We start from the raw sequence: 17,285 nt of genomic DNA on the forward strand, positions 1-17,285 counted from the left end.
AGCGCGCCAAGACACCATGCAAGGGGTAAGTGTGCGGTACAAGCCCTATTAACAAACCTCAACTAGAGTTTATTTAAGAACCTTAGAGTCCAATGTTAGGATCTTGATGGGTTGCCTGGCTTGCAGACCAGCATCACAATTTTGAGTTTTTGAAAATAGCGTTCATTCACAGTTTTAGTATATTTCAACAGATTGTCATAAAACTATCCAAATGAATGCAAATCTTAAAACATACAAAATAGTGTGTACATACATGATTACAAATTAACTCCTCATACCAATACATATTCTCACGTTTGAATGAAATAGTTGATAGCTTGGTCCATTGTAAGCTTATTGTAGTTTGTTAGGGGGATTTATCAGTGTTATGCTTAAGCCCTCCCCTTGTGAGACCACCCACACTTTTTGCTGGATTTCTGGACCTTTTTTTCTGTTCTCGTTTATGACTGGAGCCTTCCGCCCCACCCCCCCTTTCATTCATTCTTACTTGCTCTAACGATGGGAACTTTTTTCTATGTGTTACCTTATTTAGTCTTGCTTAAAGGAATCTGTTACACTTTTGCAGAACACAGCACCCCATGTGCAGTGTTGCTGGGGACCCTTTGGGTTCTCCTTTTACATTCCTTTATTTTACCCTAGAACTACTGTTCTTAAGGAAAGAGGATACTTTGTATCTTTTATGAAACGTTAACTTATGAGAGATTAGCACACCCCACCTTATGTGGAGTGCTAAAGGGATACCTAGGATCCCTCTTCAGTCTGCTTATGTGACTTTTGGGTCACAGTGGCAACCCTAAAGTCATGGCTGGTCGCAGTGGATGTGTTCTACCAACATTTGTTCTGTTTTCTACCGCAGACTATATTCCCAGCCTCGCTTAAGCACAAAAGGGTCACCTTTATTCTAACATGGTGGCTCCTTTCTTTTTTCTCCATTTGTATGGTTAGCCCTTCTACCATTCTGGGAGGGGGAGGTCTGTGTGCGAGTTTTGCCTTTGGCAGAAACCCTTTGTGTCCCTGCCTAGGCTCCAGTGTGTCTGTGAGGACAGGAAGCGGAGGAGGAGTTTGACACTTCCCTGTCCTTTGTCTGCTCATGTGCCTGAAAGGAACCAGTTCCCACTGGAGGGCAGGGGGAACTGGCTGTCCTGATTGGACAGCTACCCACCCCTTTATGTAAACTGCAGGGGGATTTGCAGAGGAGTGAATGGGAAATCCTAATAAGAGGTGAGGTTCCAAAGGCAGATGGCAAGTCGACCACTGACACAGAAGATCTGAAGCAGAAGACGACCAGAGATGCCGGCAGACCTTTCCAGTAACCGCAACGAGACCAATGCTGTCCTTCCCCCATGTTTTCTCATCGACAGCGGAGCTACAAAGAGGACTCCTCCTTTCCTTTGGCTGGTGGGACCAACTAGCCACTAGATGAACTGCAGATCGAGTCATGCCCCGACATGCTGTTACCTGACAGGTCTGCATACCGCGAATACCAGGGGACCTCTGACCCAATTGCAGTGCAGCGTTTTTGCATGAATGAAAACTCACAGAAATTTGGTGAGTTCCAGTTGGCCCTGCAGAAGCACGATCCCACTCATCAAGTCCTCTCACCAGAGTGCAGGACTGCAGAGTCGAGGCAGATTAACCGGGCGGTAACCGTAAACAGTTGGCTATGATAAAAAGGCACCAAAACCGCAGACCGAGATTGAAGAAGTCCTTGCTGAGGGTCCTTTTTCACGACTGCTGCTGTGACAGGGCTGCCAGAGTCCCGCCTTTGAGAAAACTGGAGACTGGGACTGTCGCTGCTGCACTGAAGCCTGCTGCATTTTCTTCAAATCACCCAAGGTACTGTGGGGCTAAGGGTACAACTTAACTGAAGCTGAATAGTCACTCCATTGTAACGGTATCAGGTATTATAATTGCGGCAAAAATGTTGCGGCAGAAACAAATCGCGGCAAAAATGCAGCCGTTTGACTCGGTAAAAGTGTGCCCCATTATACCATTTAAAGGGAGCAGGGGTTGTGGGGGTGTCCCCCGCTTCCCTTAAATGGTATAATGGGTCCAGGGGTTACGGGGGTGTCCCTCCGCATGTTTTACATGGACTGCGGCGCAAAAACAGCAGAATTTTTGCCGCAATATTTTGATACCACTGCAATTTTTGCCGCGATTATATCACATGGAACCATTGTGACTGGAGTGCGATACTAGGGGCCTGGGTGTTCATCCTTTGCCCAAGCCTAACGGCTTGTGTGGTCAAAGGGAGTTCTTTCCAAGGTCCCTACTAACTTTTCTTCTAATACAGCATTCCTCTTGAACGTAACTAAGTATCCTGAGGAACTTTTGCCTTTTGTACTCTTACATGACTTTTGCATAATGCCTCAACTGACTTTGGAGAACTCTCAACCTAGTTAGGGAATTGACTGTAAAGTGCTAGGATCCTTAGTCTTACTAAAGTACGCATTGCTGGTGTGTTCAATTACCCTTTTTCTTCCCAACAGACACTTTCCTCAGTGACAGATGTATGGCTCTAAAATTGGCACTGTCTACTCCCTTGAAATATTTAAGACTAGAACTTTGGATTGTCTCTTTTAGTACTCAGTTATGTAAGAGAAGAGCTACTCTATACCTCAAGTCGAAATGTCCCCAATATATCCTTTATTAAGCGTGTTGGGCAAGCACTGTGGACTTTATCTTAGTACAAATGGGAAGAACTGAGACTTTTTAAATTTAGAATTCTTCTACTATAGACTGGACACCCAGACCAAATTCCTGGGTCAACTTTGATTTGGTCGAGGCTTCCTGTTTTTTTTTTTTTTTGCGAAAAGACAATAAACTGGTTTGGCTTAAAAACTCTACCCAATTAACAATCCTCTGTAGGTGGTCAGCTGCCGCAGGTTGTACAGATACATGAAGCCACAAACATACCTCCTTCAGAGCTCTTGCCCTGCGCTACTTTATTTTTTATTGAGACTAAGAATTAGCCAATTGTCACTACTAACAATAACAGGGTTGCAAATAGGTATTCCGAGTTGAGTCCGTCTCATCTATGCAAATCGCCTGAACACATGAAGACTGTGCGACACGTGATAACCGAGTGTAAAACACTCTGTTCCGTTTACATGTGTTTATTAGGTGATACACAATTATGACTCAATAAATTCAAACTCTTTCTGGGAATACTGTTTAAATTTTGAGCCAAGCCAAATGTGCATTGCACTTTACCAAGTCAGGAAAACAATAGTAAAACAGTTGGGTATTAAGTCAACATATAATATGTAGCAATAGAGGTGGTCTGGCAAATAAGAGTACGTGGTAGAGAATGTTGTATAAACTTGAAAGATTCTTTTAAGTATGTTCAATGTTTTGTAAGTCTTGTACAAATGTGTCGGTCTTATCTGTCTTGATCCATGATTTTTAATTGTTAATGGAAGATAACGGTATGAATTTACAATATTAATTGTATGGAAAAACACTTCACAAACATTTTTAGTAGTATTAATAGTTTTTGTATTAATTGTATTTATATATGAAATGATATAAATGTTCACGTTCGTTTGAACTATAAACAAAGATAAATAAAAAACAATATTTACTTACCTTGTGTGTATAAAATAAATGTATATTTTACTGTAACTTCAGTGTGTGTTTCTTTTAGGTTTACTGGCTTCTCTGTACTGACCTACAGCTCACATCCTCCTCATAAGATGAGCCTGGCTGCTCTGCCATTCTACCAGACATATACTAAGAGTTGTGGCCTGTATACCAAGGGATAGCTTTATAGAGTCTAACCTCCAAGTAGACTTTAGGAAAACTCCCTAAACACAGTTCTTTCAAGCTCACAAGCGTTGCCATTGTTCCTCAGTTCATTTAGTGACCTCAAGTGGTCCTATGATTTTTGGGCCGCTCGAGCCATACTGTAAAAATAGATGCATTTGCAGCTTGAATTTTGCAAACATTTTCTGTTAGTCTCCAAGACAGTACTAATTTAGGGAAAAATGTGTTGAATTATCGTTTTCATTTTATGTTTAAAACCTTTGATCAACCGCATCATACATCCAATACACCATGTTCATTACGTTAAAACGTCCTATAAATTAAAACGGTGTTCCTAATTTATCCTTAAACCATCCAGATCAAGTGTCCTGTAGTAGACATTGTGCAGAATCTGACAGGATTCCCCCCAGGAATCTGGTCTGGGACCCTTCTCATGTGGCCAGGGGAAGGCAGGCGCTCTCCCGACCCTGGGCTTTGTGTACTGAGGGAAGAGCACATGGGATGGGGCGGGGGGGTTCAGACAAGACTTAGAGGAACTCCTTTTTAACTGCCCCACCCCCCAACTCACCCTTCTGATGGTAGTTTGCCATTTTAAAGTAGGAAAGACACATTTCTCTAAAATGGACTAAATGTCCTAGAATCGCTCCGGGACTGTGACGAAGAAGAGGGCTGAAGAGGCATGTACGGACCAATGTCAGGCATGCAGGCCTAATAGCGTTTGGCAAGTTCAGCCAATTGGTACCAAGGGCCTGTACCTAAAGCCATTTAGTCCACCTGAGGGGCATAAAAAGCTGCAGCAGGAAGGAGCAGTAGAAAGAAGCTGCAGTTGATGCTGTAACAATTTAGAGAATTTTATCAATTGGTTTAGAGAATTTTATCAATTGGTTTATCTGCTGTTTCTCTATTATCTTTTTGTGTCTAGCACTATGGCTGATCATTTGATGGCTTTTTTCTAAAAACGGCACGATATTGAAGGTGCATGCTTCATATCATTACTCTTGTGTGTGCTGCCCCTGTGGAGGGGATTAACTAATGAAGCACCGTTGCATGACTCTTTATGGTGGGCAATATGCCTAATTAGAGAGATCACTTTAGCTTTACTATCGCTTCCGTTCCCCTTTTTTAGTTTATTACTTATTTCCTTCGTTTCTTTTACTTCCCGGCATTGTTTCCGGTGATCTGGGGGCCTCGCTGCAATATTGGTATGATAATTGAGGTCTCTGCTATTAGGCGGCGTAAATATGCGCTTTGCCCCTTTAAATCCACTAGACTAAAATAATACTAAGTCACATGACAATTCGCGTCAGTCATGTGACAGGTTGAGGCGTTATTTCATCTAGCTAAGAGTCCTCCCTGAATTCGGAAGCAGCTGCTTTGAGCTGCGCTTCGTTACGGCGACTATCCTGCACATGGGACCAGCGGTAGCAGCTAGTTTGAGCTGTGCTTTGTTACGGCGGCCATTCTTGAATCCTCCTTGAATTTGGGAGCAGCTGCTTTGAGCTGCGCCTCGTTACGGCGATTATTCTGCACACGGAACCAGCGGTGGCAGCTATTTTGAGCTGCGTTTTGTTATGGCCGACATCCTGCACACGGAATCAGCGTGAGCAGCTGTTTTGAGCTACGTTTCGGTACGGCGGCTATCCTGCATACGGAACCGGCGTTACTTTGAGGAATCTGGCTCCATAACGGCGACAGCTCTGCGACCGCTCGTATTACGTCGTATATGCCGACACAGTAAGATCGTTTCTGTTTGGTTTGTATTTCTTTTCCTGTCGCTGCTGATGTGCCGAATTTTTCGGATTCTGTTGCCTGTTCCCTAGTATTAACTAATGTAGGAAGAGATAAGGGAAGGGGCTAGACTCCATTGTGGGTGCCCTTTCTCTCTTTCCCTTTTTTTCATTTTCTAATTTCTTTCCGTTTCTCTTTCTCTCGTCTTGCCTTCTGGCTTTTCCGTTATATAATGACTTCTGGAGCTACAGGAGACATATTGCCTGAGTGGAGTATCCAGCGTCCAGAAATATCTCCTAGAGCAGATTTGTACTACCTGAGGAGAATGAGATTTAGAGGCTTTTTCCAGCATTGTATCTATTGCACTTATCATGTCTATTACTAATGCCGTTGAGACTGAGGGTCCATTTTTAGGAAGGAATGATATGTTTGAGCGCAGGTGATTTTCTCATGGCTCTCTTCTATAACTCCTTCCCATCTTATTCTATGCTCATCTCTTTTCCTTACTTCTATGCAGGATCGGACCTGCACAAGATTACCGGTTGATGGGATGTTTTCTCCCCACTTAGCCTGAACTACTGTGCACCTGGACAAGATCCCAGGGAAGTGTCATCAAGAGAAATTTTATTTATTTCTTCTCTCTACCCTGATGGCTATTTTTCGAATACACCCAATGGGAATTTCTCCCTTTATAGGTATGGAAATGGTATTTATACATGTATGGGACTGCCGGGAAGTCTCTCACTCTGCATTTTAGCTTTATTGCCACCGGGAGGACAGTGGATTCTCATATTGACTCTGGTTTCCCTCTCCCATGCCATGTTGGATTACACAAATTTCTTTGGTATATTCATGGCTTTGACATAGGGACTATAAGCCCCCCTGTTACTTTTTACTAATTTAATTGGGTTCCCCTTGTCTGATTTACGTACAGTGTATGGGGCGTATCCTGAATTTTTACTAAGGAACCTAGGATTATTCAACTGCATGGAGGATGCTATGTGTGGGGTTGTTAGATCGGGTCAAGGAATGTTTTAATCAAAATAAAAAATTTTTTTGTATACACACTTCTTGATTTATGTGTTGCCTTACATTTGCTTTTCCCTTTTTCTTTTTTCTCCCTTGGTCTTTTATATATCCATCTTCAATGCAACCCTTACTTCCGAACATCAACAAAAGGGAATTTATTGAACACCTGGGTGCATTAAGGAAGAACCAACTGAAGAAGATTGGATATATGGAATAAATTCAAAAGACACTATCTGTACTATGTGGCCCTAGAAAGTTATTGTTTGTACTAGGTGGCCCCAGACGGTTCTTGATTATTCAAATGTAGAGAATCTGTATGTTTAGATTTTAGAATTTATCACCAATTCTGCCCTGTCCTGAGGAAGACGATTGTCAAGCCTTCTCTCTCCTGCCACGACGAGAGATAGACAGCTTAGACATTGTTATTTGATCGTCGAAACTACCTATGTTCAGATACCAGTACAGCCCACGATACGTTTGGGAGCTGTACTAGGTACCGGTTGTTGACTATTTTGGTCAGATTGGAGACAAGCACAGGTTGCTGTTTGTTCTCTATAAAGAAATGTTGGGCTGGACTAAGGTACAACCCTTTTCATCTCGCAGAAAATATTGTTTATTGTTGATCTGCGTGACTTTGGTGTCCTACATAACTCTTTAAGCCTCACTAACTAACTCTTACATATATACAGAGATTAGTTATAATATATCCCCCTGGCTAAATACAATTTGGGGTTTAATTGAGGCTCTTCACTGTCTACGGAATTTATGCACTTTTGAACTAAATTAGGCACATTGCACTTTTTCTTACATCCTAGGATGTTTAGTAAAATAATATGCACTTTAACTAGATATGTTTAGTATCAATTATGTGTTTTTAAGCTGTTTTTAATTGTATGGGAATTGTATATGTGTTTTATTAAAGATTGATTGAATATATCTCTGATTCCTTGACCTGATCTGTCCCCATAGTCAGCTCCCTCTCAGTGGGCAGCTTACTCCATTGATTGATTCTATGGTTCTATTCCCATGAACTTCCTTTTTTCCCCTCTGGTGGGTCTGTCTTACTTTGGTTCTCCCCTGGGTTCATGGTGGTGGGGACGCCTATTTTTGATTAACAGTTCAGTCGGAAGCATGACCACAGAAGGCACGCTGGAGCAGAGGAAGAGCAGATTGCGCTGGCAGGCTCTGAGTTTGTCCTGTGCTCACAAACCCTGTTTGGCTGTTTATGCATTGGAAGAGACTGGACGAACCTGGCAGGTGCACCCAATTGCTGTGAATGCAGAGCTGAAGTGGTGCATCCACCCAAGACCTGTGTGCAGAAATGCTTGTGTACGAGTGCGATATTAATGAAATATATCATTTCATAAGAGCAAGCTGAGGGAAACTGGAGAAAGGAAGACTGTCCATTAATGGATCAGAGACACTGTGTTGGAGAGGGGTGTGGGTCCAAAGAGTGCCTGTAGCAGAAGAAGAAATAAACTTGGGAGCAGAAGCAGTCCGTAGCTGCTGCGATTGTGGAGATGGTGAAGGAAGCTCAGTACTCCATATCATTCGGAATACACACCTTGCCGGTAACTGTAGTCAGCTTGATTTTTAACTGTTCGCATGAAGTGGGAAGTCATTTTAACATAGGGATTGTATCATGCGCTTATATCATTAAAGCTGAAGTAACCGTGTGAAGAGAGCCTCCATTTCCCATTGTTCGCTGTAAACTGTTGCTGAACGGTCGCATGTCTCCTATTAGAGGAGAACGTTGTCGGTAACTCTTATGAAGTAGAAGCGGACTTTCCCAAAATGTTCCAACCCCATTTAACATGAAAAACGGTTGCGCACATGAAACTGTTTCCCAATTTTCTTTTTAAGCATTACGCTGACCCAAAAAAGGGGACCAACATCTTTAAAGTGGTAGTTCATTCGCAAAACGAAATTGCGTGCATCTAATTTTGTTTCCACAGAGGACTCCTTGTAACCTACTGAATACTTAAGTAGCAGTCATAGAAGTTGTTGAAGTCAGACGAACAAGTATTACAGCCAGTAGATTAAACCCTGTTAAAGTGAAACCAGCTCAATTAAGAACTGAACACCATTGTTATAAAGATGCTGGAGCTGTTTTAAATGCATAGTTCTCTGATACAAGGGTGACCAGGTTATCCAATGAAGAGTGGCAATACAGTTTTGGGGTAACTACTTAAGGTGTATATGAAACTTGGAAAGTGAGCTGGGTGCATGTTAAAAATTACTCATTAAAATCTGTAGGGCTGAGACTGTTCAAGTTGAGAAGAAGCAGTCTGGGAGCTAAAGACAGAATTTGTGGTAGCTGCAGGCTGCAGGACAAAAAGGAAAGGCAAAAAGGCTGCAGTTTCTTACCATACAAGAGAAGAGTGCCTTGTCAACCTTTAGAGGTCGAAGAGTCTTGTTGAAGTTGCCTGAAAGATAGTCGCAATAGAGCTGTGGTTGTCGATCATTTTGTCAGAATATTATTATTTGAATGTAGAAGCAAACCAGGGAATCTGCTCTCACGGTACCAGTTGCTAGAGAGCAAACAAGCCCTAAGAAGAATCATCCTGACAAACTGTATACAAAGACGCTGCAGAAGTTACAAGAATAAACGTTGTTTCTAGGCAGAAGTGGAAGTTTTGTCCTAAACTTTATCCATTCTTTCCCGGAAGGAGGTTATCTAAGAATACCATTGGAGCTGTTTTTTTATGGAACTTGAAAAGGGAATCTTCATCAAGTGAAGGCCGAACTTAATTGTTACCAGTGAATATTTGTTTGTGTGAATTTCTTTTGGAACGTTTCAATACTTTAAAACTTTCTTTTCCTGGAGAAAATTGACTTTGGGACATTCCTGGGGGTTGGTGGGGCAGTATCTGTCCAGGACAAGTAGAACTCATCCAAGACACTGATCGTTGGGCAACCTTTTATTTATGTGTATGTTCATTTAAATGTTTTTGTTTAATGTGAGGGTTAGTTTTGTGTATACTAGGTTTCCCCTTAGATTCTAGACTAGGTAGGGAATCCCCTGTTAGAGTAGGTTTAGATGGGGTTTCAAATAAAATGTCATACCTTGCGAAAACTAAACCTATTCGTAAGTCTCGTTACTGAACCCTCCCAATCTGCAACATTTTTCCCCAGAACTGCCCACACCCTCAGCAAGAATCAAGGGTGGTATCATGAAGATTAAATCCTCTGTCAGCAAAGCGGAATTTGAGGTGCGCTTTGCTCAATTCCTTTCACCAGTAGTAATTTCACCAACCATGATTTGTGACAGGTTCAGATTACCAATAATGGCCCTCTGCAAGTGAATGCATGGTTTCAATGATGTGACATTGCATCAAGCAGCTCAATCCTGAATCATCAGGAAGCCCCCAGGTACTTGCGTCTGCCTATTTTGCTTATCCATAACTTCTACGTATGTTAAGCCCCCAGTCTGTCTCATCACGTTGTCTGTGTGGCCTCTTTAAAAGGCTTATAGTAACTATATGCCTTTTGGGGTGGTGGGGAGGGGAATAATTTGCAGTCCTCAGGGGCCTAGTATGTATACCTGAGGAACAGTCTGTTTTGGCTGGAGGAGAATTGCCACAAGGCCAAGAGGTTTTGTCTAATGGGTTGTTCCAAGAGGGGAACCAGGCGGTTGGGTACCCCCCAAAACACGTGCTAACGGCAACTATGCAAGGATTATTGTGAACTATGTGCCTGCCTAACGGTCCATCAACTAAAGATTTGGCGCGTGTTCCACTTGGACCTTGAGCCATGCAGAATTCACATCTTGCACATCTGGAAAGGAGAGTAGAACCAGTGAAACAAGAGTCTCCCCTTGAAAGGGGCCCTTAGGGGTCCCTGTGCGATATGGAAACAAGGCAATAAACATACACGAAAGGATGCGCCAGACACGAGGGTCAAATTCCCAATGCTAGGGTTTATTGCAAGCAAAATAGTCCCAATTGGCCAACTGTGGTCTCACGCCCCGCGACGTGTATTCTCTAGACCTCGAGGGACGCAAGAGAGCGAATTACGTACATCAGTTACATATATACAAAATGCATATCATACAATCCGCTATGACATGTTTAACACCCACCCTTTTATTGAGTTTCTTTGAACTCGGGATGATGGACATTTCCGACGAGTATGACACTTTCCATGTCTATTCTAGTAACAATGTGCAATTTAGAAAGTGCAGAGGCATCTTCTAGTTGAACAGAACACGGTGCTTCTGTTCTTGGAAGCAAGCTGCACACGGGGGAAGAGTCGCATTCCAAGCTTTGCTATCTGAGGTACCATTCGTGTCCTGGGAGCCGACACGCTCCAAAGGGTTTTGTGAAGGGGGCCGTAAGAAGAGCATAATTCAAGCCTTTAGCTGTTTTATTGTAACATATTCTACCACAGTACAAGACTGGCTGGCAGCTGTGAAATGATTAAATGCCCTGCAGCTCTCCCTCAAGGCTACAGAGAGGGAGCGTGGGCATTCCTTTCTGGGCTGCTCATGAGGCCTTTCAACGGACTCCTCAGTCCCACAGCCTTGCCCTTTCATATTCGGACAACAATCTTAACAGTTGAGCAGAGTAAGCAGAATTCGCAAGAATTGCAAGCTGCAAAGCAGTTTAGACAGAAAGCAATGAGCAATGGTTAACAAGCAAAATGGCAATTCTTGCTACATTTAAAATGGCCGCTTGTTGGTCAAGCATAGCAGTCTGTATTTCTATAATTCTGTGCATAAGACGGTTGGGTATTCACTTTTTTCAGATTGACAAACCCTCCTTTTGGCCGTATGCCAAACGTCTTATTCATTCATTGTATCCTCCTCTGATGAGGATAAGTCTGGGGTATCTATGTCTGAACCTTTCATGCTATCATAAGCATCATCTTCATCATTAATGTCTAAAGCCATGAATTGTTTTACTGTTTTTGTTTCATCAGTGTCTCTGTTATTTCGGCCATGCGTTTGTTTTCCTCTGAACACCATGTGCATACATCCCTCCCTTAGTACATCCCTCAGTTATCTCAGTGCAAACTATTGGTAGGCATTGTATGCAACAGCAACATGTTATGAATATACCAAGTACCACCACTAGTATCGAAATTAGCTTCCATCCCCAGGGACCGCAATAGTCCACAAAACCAGGATCCTATCCCCCAACCCCTTTTTCAGTAGAGAGTGTGGAACTTAGGACATGTAATTTCCGGATTGCTTTAAATATCGTAGGGGAGTAATCATCTATAAACACACCGCATGCAGTTTTTACGAGTTTGCAAACTCCCCCACGATCAACTAATATTATATCAAGAGCCATTCTGTTTTGTAGTGCCATTAGACTAATTCCTTTTTCTTCCAACGTCATGTTGTATAAGATATCCGTTGTATCTATTGTATTTTTTAATATTCTAGACAGTTTTCTTATATTATAGGAATTTTCTATTTGGGCCAAGAATGGTATAAACGATTTGGCTACATCCATTGCTATCATTCCGTCTTCGCTACTCCTTTGAGTTCTACCTTTTGTTCGTCTGGCTACTTCTGCTGTTTCCAAGAGGAACACTCCTGGAAACAGTAGACCTAGGTAGCATGTACCTCCCCAGTTCCTAGGTAACCATGCATATGCTTTTTCCCCACATATAAAGTAAACGGGGTCCCCTACGTACACTGGTTCTATTTCGTGCTTTAGAACCACTGTGTTCAGGCAGCTGCTAAACGTACCTACTTTATAGGAACCTTTTTTCTTTAAACATAGGGGAGCAGTTTTGGGGCTGTAATCCACTGTATAGGTAGGGAGCACAGCATCTTTATTCCATTCATCCCTCATTCGAAATGTCATTACTGATGTTTCTTCTGCTGGCGGGGTCAGTCTATTCTGCTTATGTAATCTATCTAGTCTTGTCTTTCGTGTATTTTTCCTCATGGGATCTGGTGAAAATACGCGAGCTTTGTGGAATATGGAACAACCAACAGGTCTCATGATCATTTCCTCAAATTCATTCATATTGGTCTCATCTAGCTGACCCGTATTACTCTTGTTCCATTTCCCAAAGAACATTGCACTCAACGATACTTCACATTAATAAACCAACGATAACGGTTGTACATACCAGCCTATCCCTTTCCCACCGTACTGTGGTAAATGGGCACAAACCCAGCAATCTTTTTTCTTTAAAACCGCATGGGTCATGTTAATGATGAGCAACGATGTATTGTTGCCATATCCTTCTCTGTCTTTCTTCCATTGGGGACAAAGTACCAGTGATTACATGAACTGGGCTTTCAGTAGCTGCTTTTGGCAAAAGTGTTTCTAATGGGTACGCGGACTCCAGGAACCATAGTGTAATAGCTATTATTGTTGGTACTACCATACTTCGAGCACAGGACCAATGTCCAAATCAGTACCTTATTCCTTTTACCATGCTTTTTCCCTAAATTTACAGTCTCTAAAATGATCATCTTCTCAGCAGCGGTGCAGAAGGAGGCTGAAACAGGTCTTGATTTGCTCTTCATCATCCTTCTTCTTGCTGGCAAAGTTCGTCGCAAATGTCTCTCGTTCTTGATGCCAAAAGTTCAATGAAAATGTCACAGTTCAATTCTGCCAGCCCTTTCACAGCCTATATCACTTATCCCCTCCGAGCAAGATTAGTTGTTCTTTCTCCCACTGCTTAGACGATTTCTGAACAGTTCTTTATTGACAGAGTACTATGTGCATCCAGCTTGTCCCGCTCTGGCTTAGGACACATGTACTTTATTATAAGCGCACTGAGGAGCAGTGAGTCTTGAATTGTCCGACTTGCACAACTCTCACTTCTCTCCTCTACGCCCCTGGTTCCTACTCCGTCCGTGAGTGGAACCAAAGGCAAAAGAAAAGCACCAAAGATCTGTGAATCACTTTGCCTGTTGAGGCCGCAAATTATACCGTTTCACTCCTGGTATTGTATGATACGTGAATAGTGCCGCTGCACTTCCAGTATCAGTGTCAAGCTTAAGAACTTCCTCCCCCTCCTCCTCACCTGGCTCCTCCGAGGTATACTCTATTGGGATAGTCTCGGTCTTCCTTCTTTCCTTCCGTGACGTGGGGGTGTCTCTCTTGGGTGTCCTGATCTTCTTTTCGTGCAAGTAGGGTCTGGCCCCTCCGGAGGCCACCTTGGCAGAGAAGAAACCCTAACCGCGGGGACCCCCAGGGGGCCAGCCCTAAACAGGGAAAAAGCACAAAGGCGGAAAAAACCCTGTAAATTCAGATGGGTTCAGTTGGCTGTGATCACTTCCTTGTTGACCTGAAGGCAGCCGGTGTTGGTAGAATTCAAGGGAAGGTTTGATTGTGGCAGGATTTTGATGAATAGCTGGAAAAGGAGGGTTAACAAAAATGGAAAGGAGTCGAAGAAAAACCCGATAGTGACGGGGACAAGGGAATCGAGAGAAACAGAAAGAGCAAGTACCGAACAAGGAGCAGTAAGATGCTTACGGAGCGGGAGACCGCTCAATAAACGAAATTGAGGTGCCGGGACCGGCTGCCGAAAAGGGCGTAATAAAGGTAGTTTTAGCAATGAATAAAACAGGAAGACAGAAAACCAGGAAGAGTGTACAAACAACTTTAGAAAGGAACTAGAGAGAAACAGGAGGAAGTAAATAAATAGGACACAGGAAACCAAAAAACTATACAGGAAAGACTGGAGGTGGCAAGAATTGCAACGGATAAGGAGTAGGCAAAGGGAGGATACGAAAGGTAGAAAGGAAGTAGACGATCCGACGAGACCGACCAGGAAGGCTGAAAAAGGAAAAGACGGGAAGAGGCAATGAGAATTTCACGGACGAAGCTTCCTCACGAACCGTAGCGTTGGTAAACAGATACAACGCATCGGTCGGTGGGAGGAGTCAGCATATAAGGACTCGTCCGCCATCTTGGGTGAGGACTGAAACGCGCGTGCGACAATAAATGCCTCCAGCGTTTCCAGACCCTCCAATCCAAGTTCCTGACAATCAGGCTCAGTGTCAGCCTGCGGCACAATGATGGGTAGCGATGAGCGCTGTGGCAATGATGTAGTTTCTTTCTCTGGCCTTGGTGCATTTGCAGAAGCTGGTGGGCGCCAAAGGGGTACACGCGTTGTTTATGCTCGTGTTTGCAATGCAGAGTTTGTGTCGCTCGGCAGTGATGTTTCTGCTGAGCAACGTTGGGGCACTTTTCGCCCTTTCCCCTTCCTGGCAGCCTCCTCAGGCTCTGTATCAACTTTCACTTCTCGCTCAGGCCGATGCTGTGGCAGTGGACTGGCAACAGTTTCTTTAGTTTCCGAGACCGTTTCCTTTCTCTGGTCGTCGAAAGTTGTCAGCAGTCCTGGGAATCTTTTGGCCTGTGTCGCATGGATCCATGCCTTGCGACCGTCCACTCGAATGGCCGTCTGTGTCACCAAAAGTACTTGGTAGGGGCCGCGCCACCTGGGTGCTAATGACGTCTCCGTTTAAAGTTTTTAATCAGGACCCAGCTTCCAGGCTCCAGTGCGTGCCCCGGTCAGGTGTATCGCACTGGTAACGCCTCCGGCACCTGCTGATGAGTCAAACGCAACTTCTGCATTAAAAGGCCACAGTACGTGCTTAACACAGGATGCTCGACCTCGCATAATCTTTTGGGCTGCGGTGCGCACCATACATTTGCCGGTCTCCCCATGATAATTTCATAGGGAGAGAGCCCAGTTTTAGCCTGCACAGACGTGCACATGCACAATAGCGCTAGGGGTAATGCATCCACCCAACTCAACTTGCTCCCAGCACAGATTTTAGCTATCTTTGACTTTAAGATACCGTTATGTCTCTCAACAAGCCCGGCGGAACTCGGATCCCTGGAGCTGTGGAATTGCTTGTCAATCTGCAGACCTGCACAGATCTGTAGTACTACTGCGCCCACAAAGTGTGGGCCGTTATCTGACTACAGGACACGGGGCCGCCCGAACCGGGAGAAATACTCCTTCAACATTACTTTTGCCGTTGACATGGCAGTACAGTCTTTTCAAGGATATGCCTCCACCCACTTGCTAAATGCACAAATCACCACTAACACATATTTGTAGTTCTGGCACCTTTCCATTTCTATGAAATCAAAATGGATCACCTCGAATGGCATAGAGGGTGGGCCAAAACTACCTACTGGAGTCACGGTTCCCTTCCCTACATTGTGTTGCAGGCACGTAATACAATTCTGCACTAGCCTTTCTGCATTCTTTTTTATGTGCTTCACTTTTATAATACCTGGATAGTACCTTGCAAATTGAAATGTTTCCACCTGTACTTGGTGGGAATATACAGATGTAAGTAGAGGGATTTATTTTAGTGCAAAGTTGGGCTGCGGGTTGAAAGTTCTTTACGAGTTGGGACATGCATGTTCTGTCGTGAGGGAGTTCTTGAGTTTCAATGATGAACTAGAGATGTGGCTGTGGGCTTAATAATTAATTACCTAATTGATCTCTTGCCTGAGGAGATGGCTGCCAGAGGCTTAAAGGATCCGAGTGTATAATACTAATTGCAAATGCCTGTAAAATGCAATCAAGAGGCACATTTGGATGCTGTGGACATTCTGTAATTACCTACTACCCCTTACCAGTATCTTTACTTGTACCATATCACATGTTTCACATTTATTATGCAGATGCCCCTTTTCGTCTTAAGAGTTGTAGAGAGTTGTGGTGTTGCTACTTTTTGAAAGACATTTTGTTTACTTTATTCTAGCTGCAAACTTGACCATGAATTTGTATGGAACGTACATTTATTTACAGAATGACACTTGCAAACTCTATGTACCCTTTTTCTATTCTACTTATCAAAACATCTTCAACTTGCTAACAGAAGGAAAATGTGAATCTCATATTCAGCATTTGTTTAAAATATACATCATATTTTAGCGTGCACAGAATTCTTACTATGCTGGAACATTTTTCATTGTCAGTTTTCTGAGATGCGTCTAAAAATGGCTGAATGTGTATTTCATAGGTTTGAGGATAAAGGAGACCAAGGAAGTGTATGAAGGAGAAGTAACGGAGTTAAGCCCTTGTGAGACAGAGAACCCAATGGGAGGATATGGAAAGACGATCAGTCATGTTATTATTGGACTCAAAACCGCAAAAGGGACCAAACAGCTAAAGGTATGGTGTACATCCAAAATTTGATGTGCTTTAGAGTCAAGAGCTACTCCAAATTGTATTAGTAGATCTGTTTTCTTTACCCACTAGACTGTAGAATTGATTTCAGTATTTGGTCAAATGTACTGTTACCATAAATGTTAAAGCTACTAAAAGCATCCAAAAAGAGCCACATAATGAGAAGTACAAAAGGTAACTTGACATTTACTAGCAAGACACAATTCATGGAAAGGTATCATACTGCTTGTATAGAATCTGCATAAGTGTATTTAAGGAAGGATTGGATTGCATGGCACCCCAGATAGGTATGTAGCATAACTTTCAACGTTGTATAAACTATTCAAATTCCATACTTTGGTTAAAAAATAACAAAACTTTTACACTGTCTCAGCTCTTGTTCCACAGCCGTTGCCCATTAACCAGCACCCTGGTATCGCCATGACTGTTCCCGACATTGCCCATGTCAACGTAAATGACATGCATAAATCACACTTCATATGGGACTTGAGCATGAAAAAGAACTAAGGAGAGAGAGGAGTAACCTTAAGTGGTTAGGGCCATTAAAAGAAACCCTACGCCTGAAAAGAAAATGTGAAAACAAGATTTCCCTGGGGAATTGGCACGACGAGTGGCAACCTTCATAGCAAGTGCACAGA

The 17,285-nt window shown here is 43.1% G+C and overlaps 1 protein-coding gene across 1 annotated transcript in view; it reads left to right on the plus strand.

Annotated features, from left to right (window-relative positions):
- RUVBL1 (RuvB like AAA ATPase 1) overlaps window positions 1-17,285 on the plus strand; it is a 396,640-nt gene that overhangs the window by 76,846 nt on the left and 302,509 nt on the right. Inside the window, exon 4 of the mRNA XM_069643365.1 lies at window positions 16,481-16,632. Within this exon, the coding sequence (XP_069499466.1) occupies window positions 16,481-16,632 (152 nt within the window). The remainder of the gene's footprint in view (window positions 1-16,480; window positions 16,633-17,285) is intronic.

Source organism: Ambystoma mexicanum, chromosome 2p, assembly GCF_040938575.1.
Source record: "Ambystoma mexicanum isolate Mex_15411 chromosome 2p, UKY_AmexF1_1, whole genome shotgun sequence".
NCBI lineage: Eukaryota > Metazoa > Chordata > Amphibia > Caudata > Ambystomatidae > Ambystoma > Ambystoma mexicanum.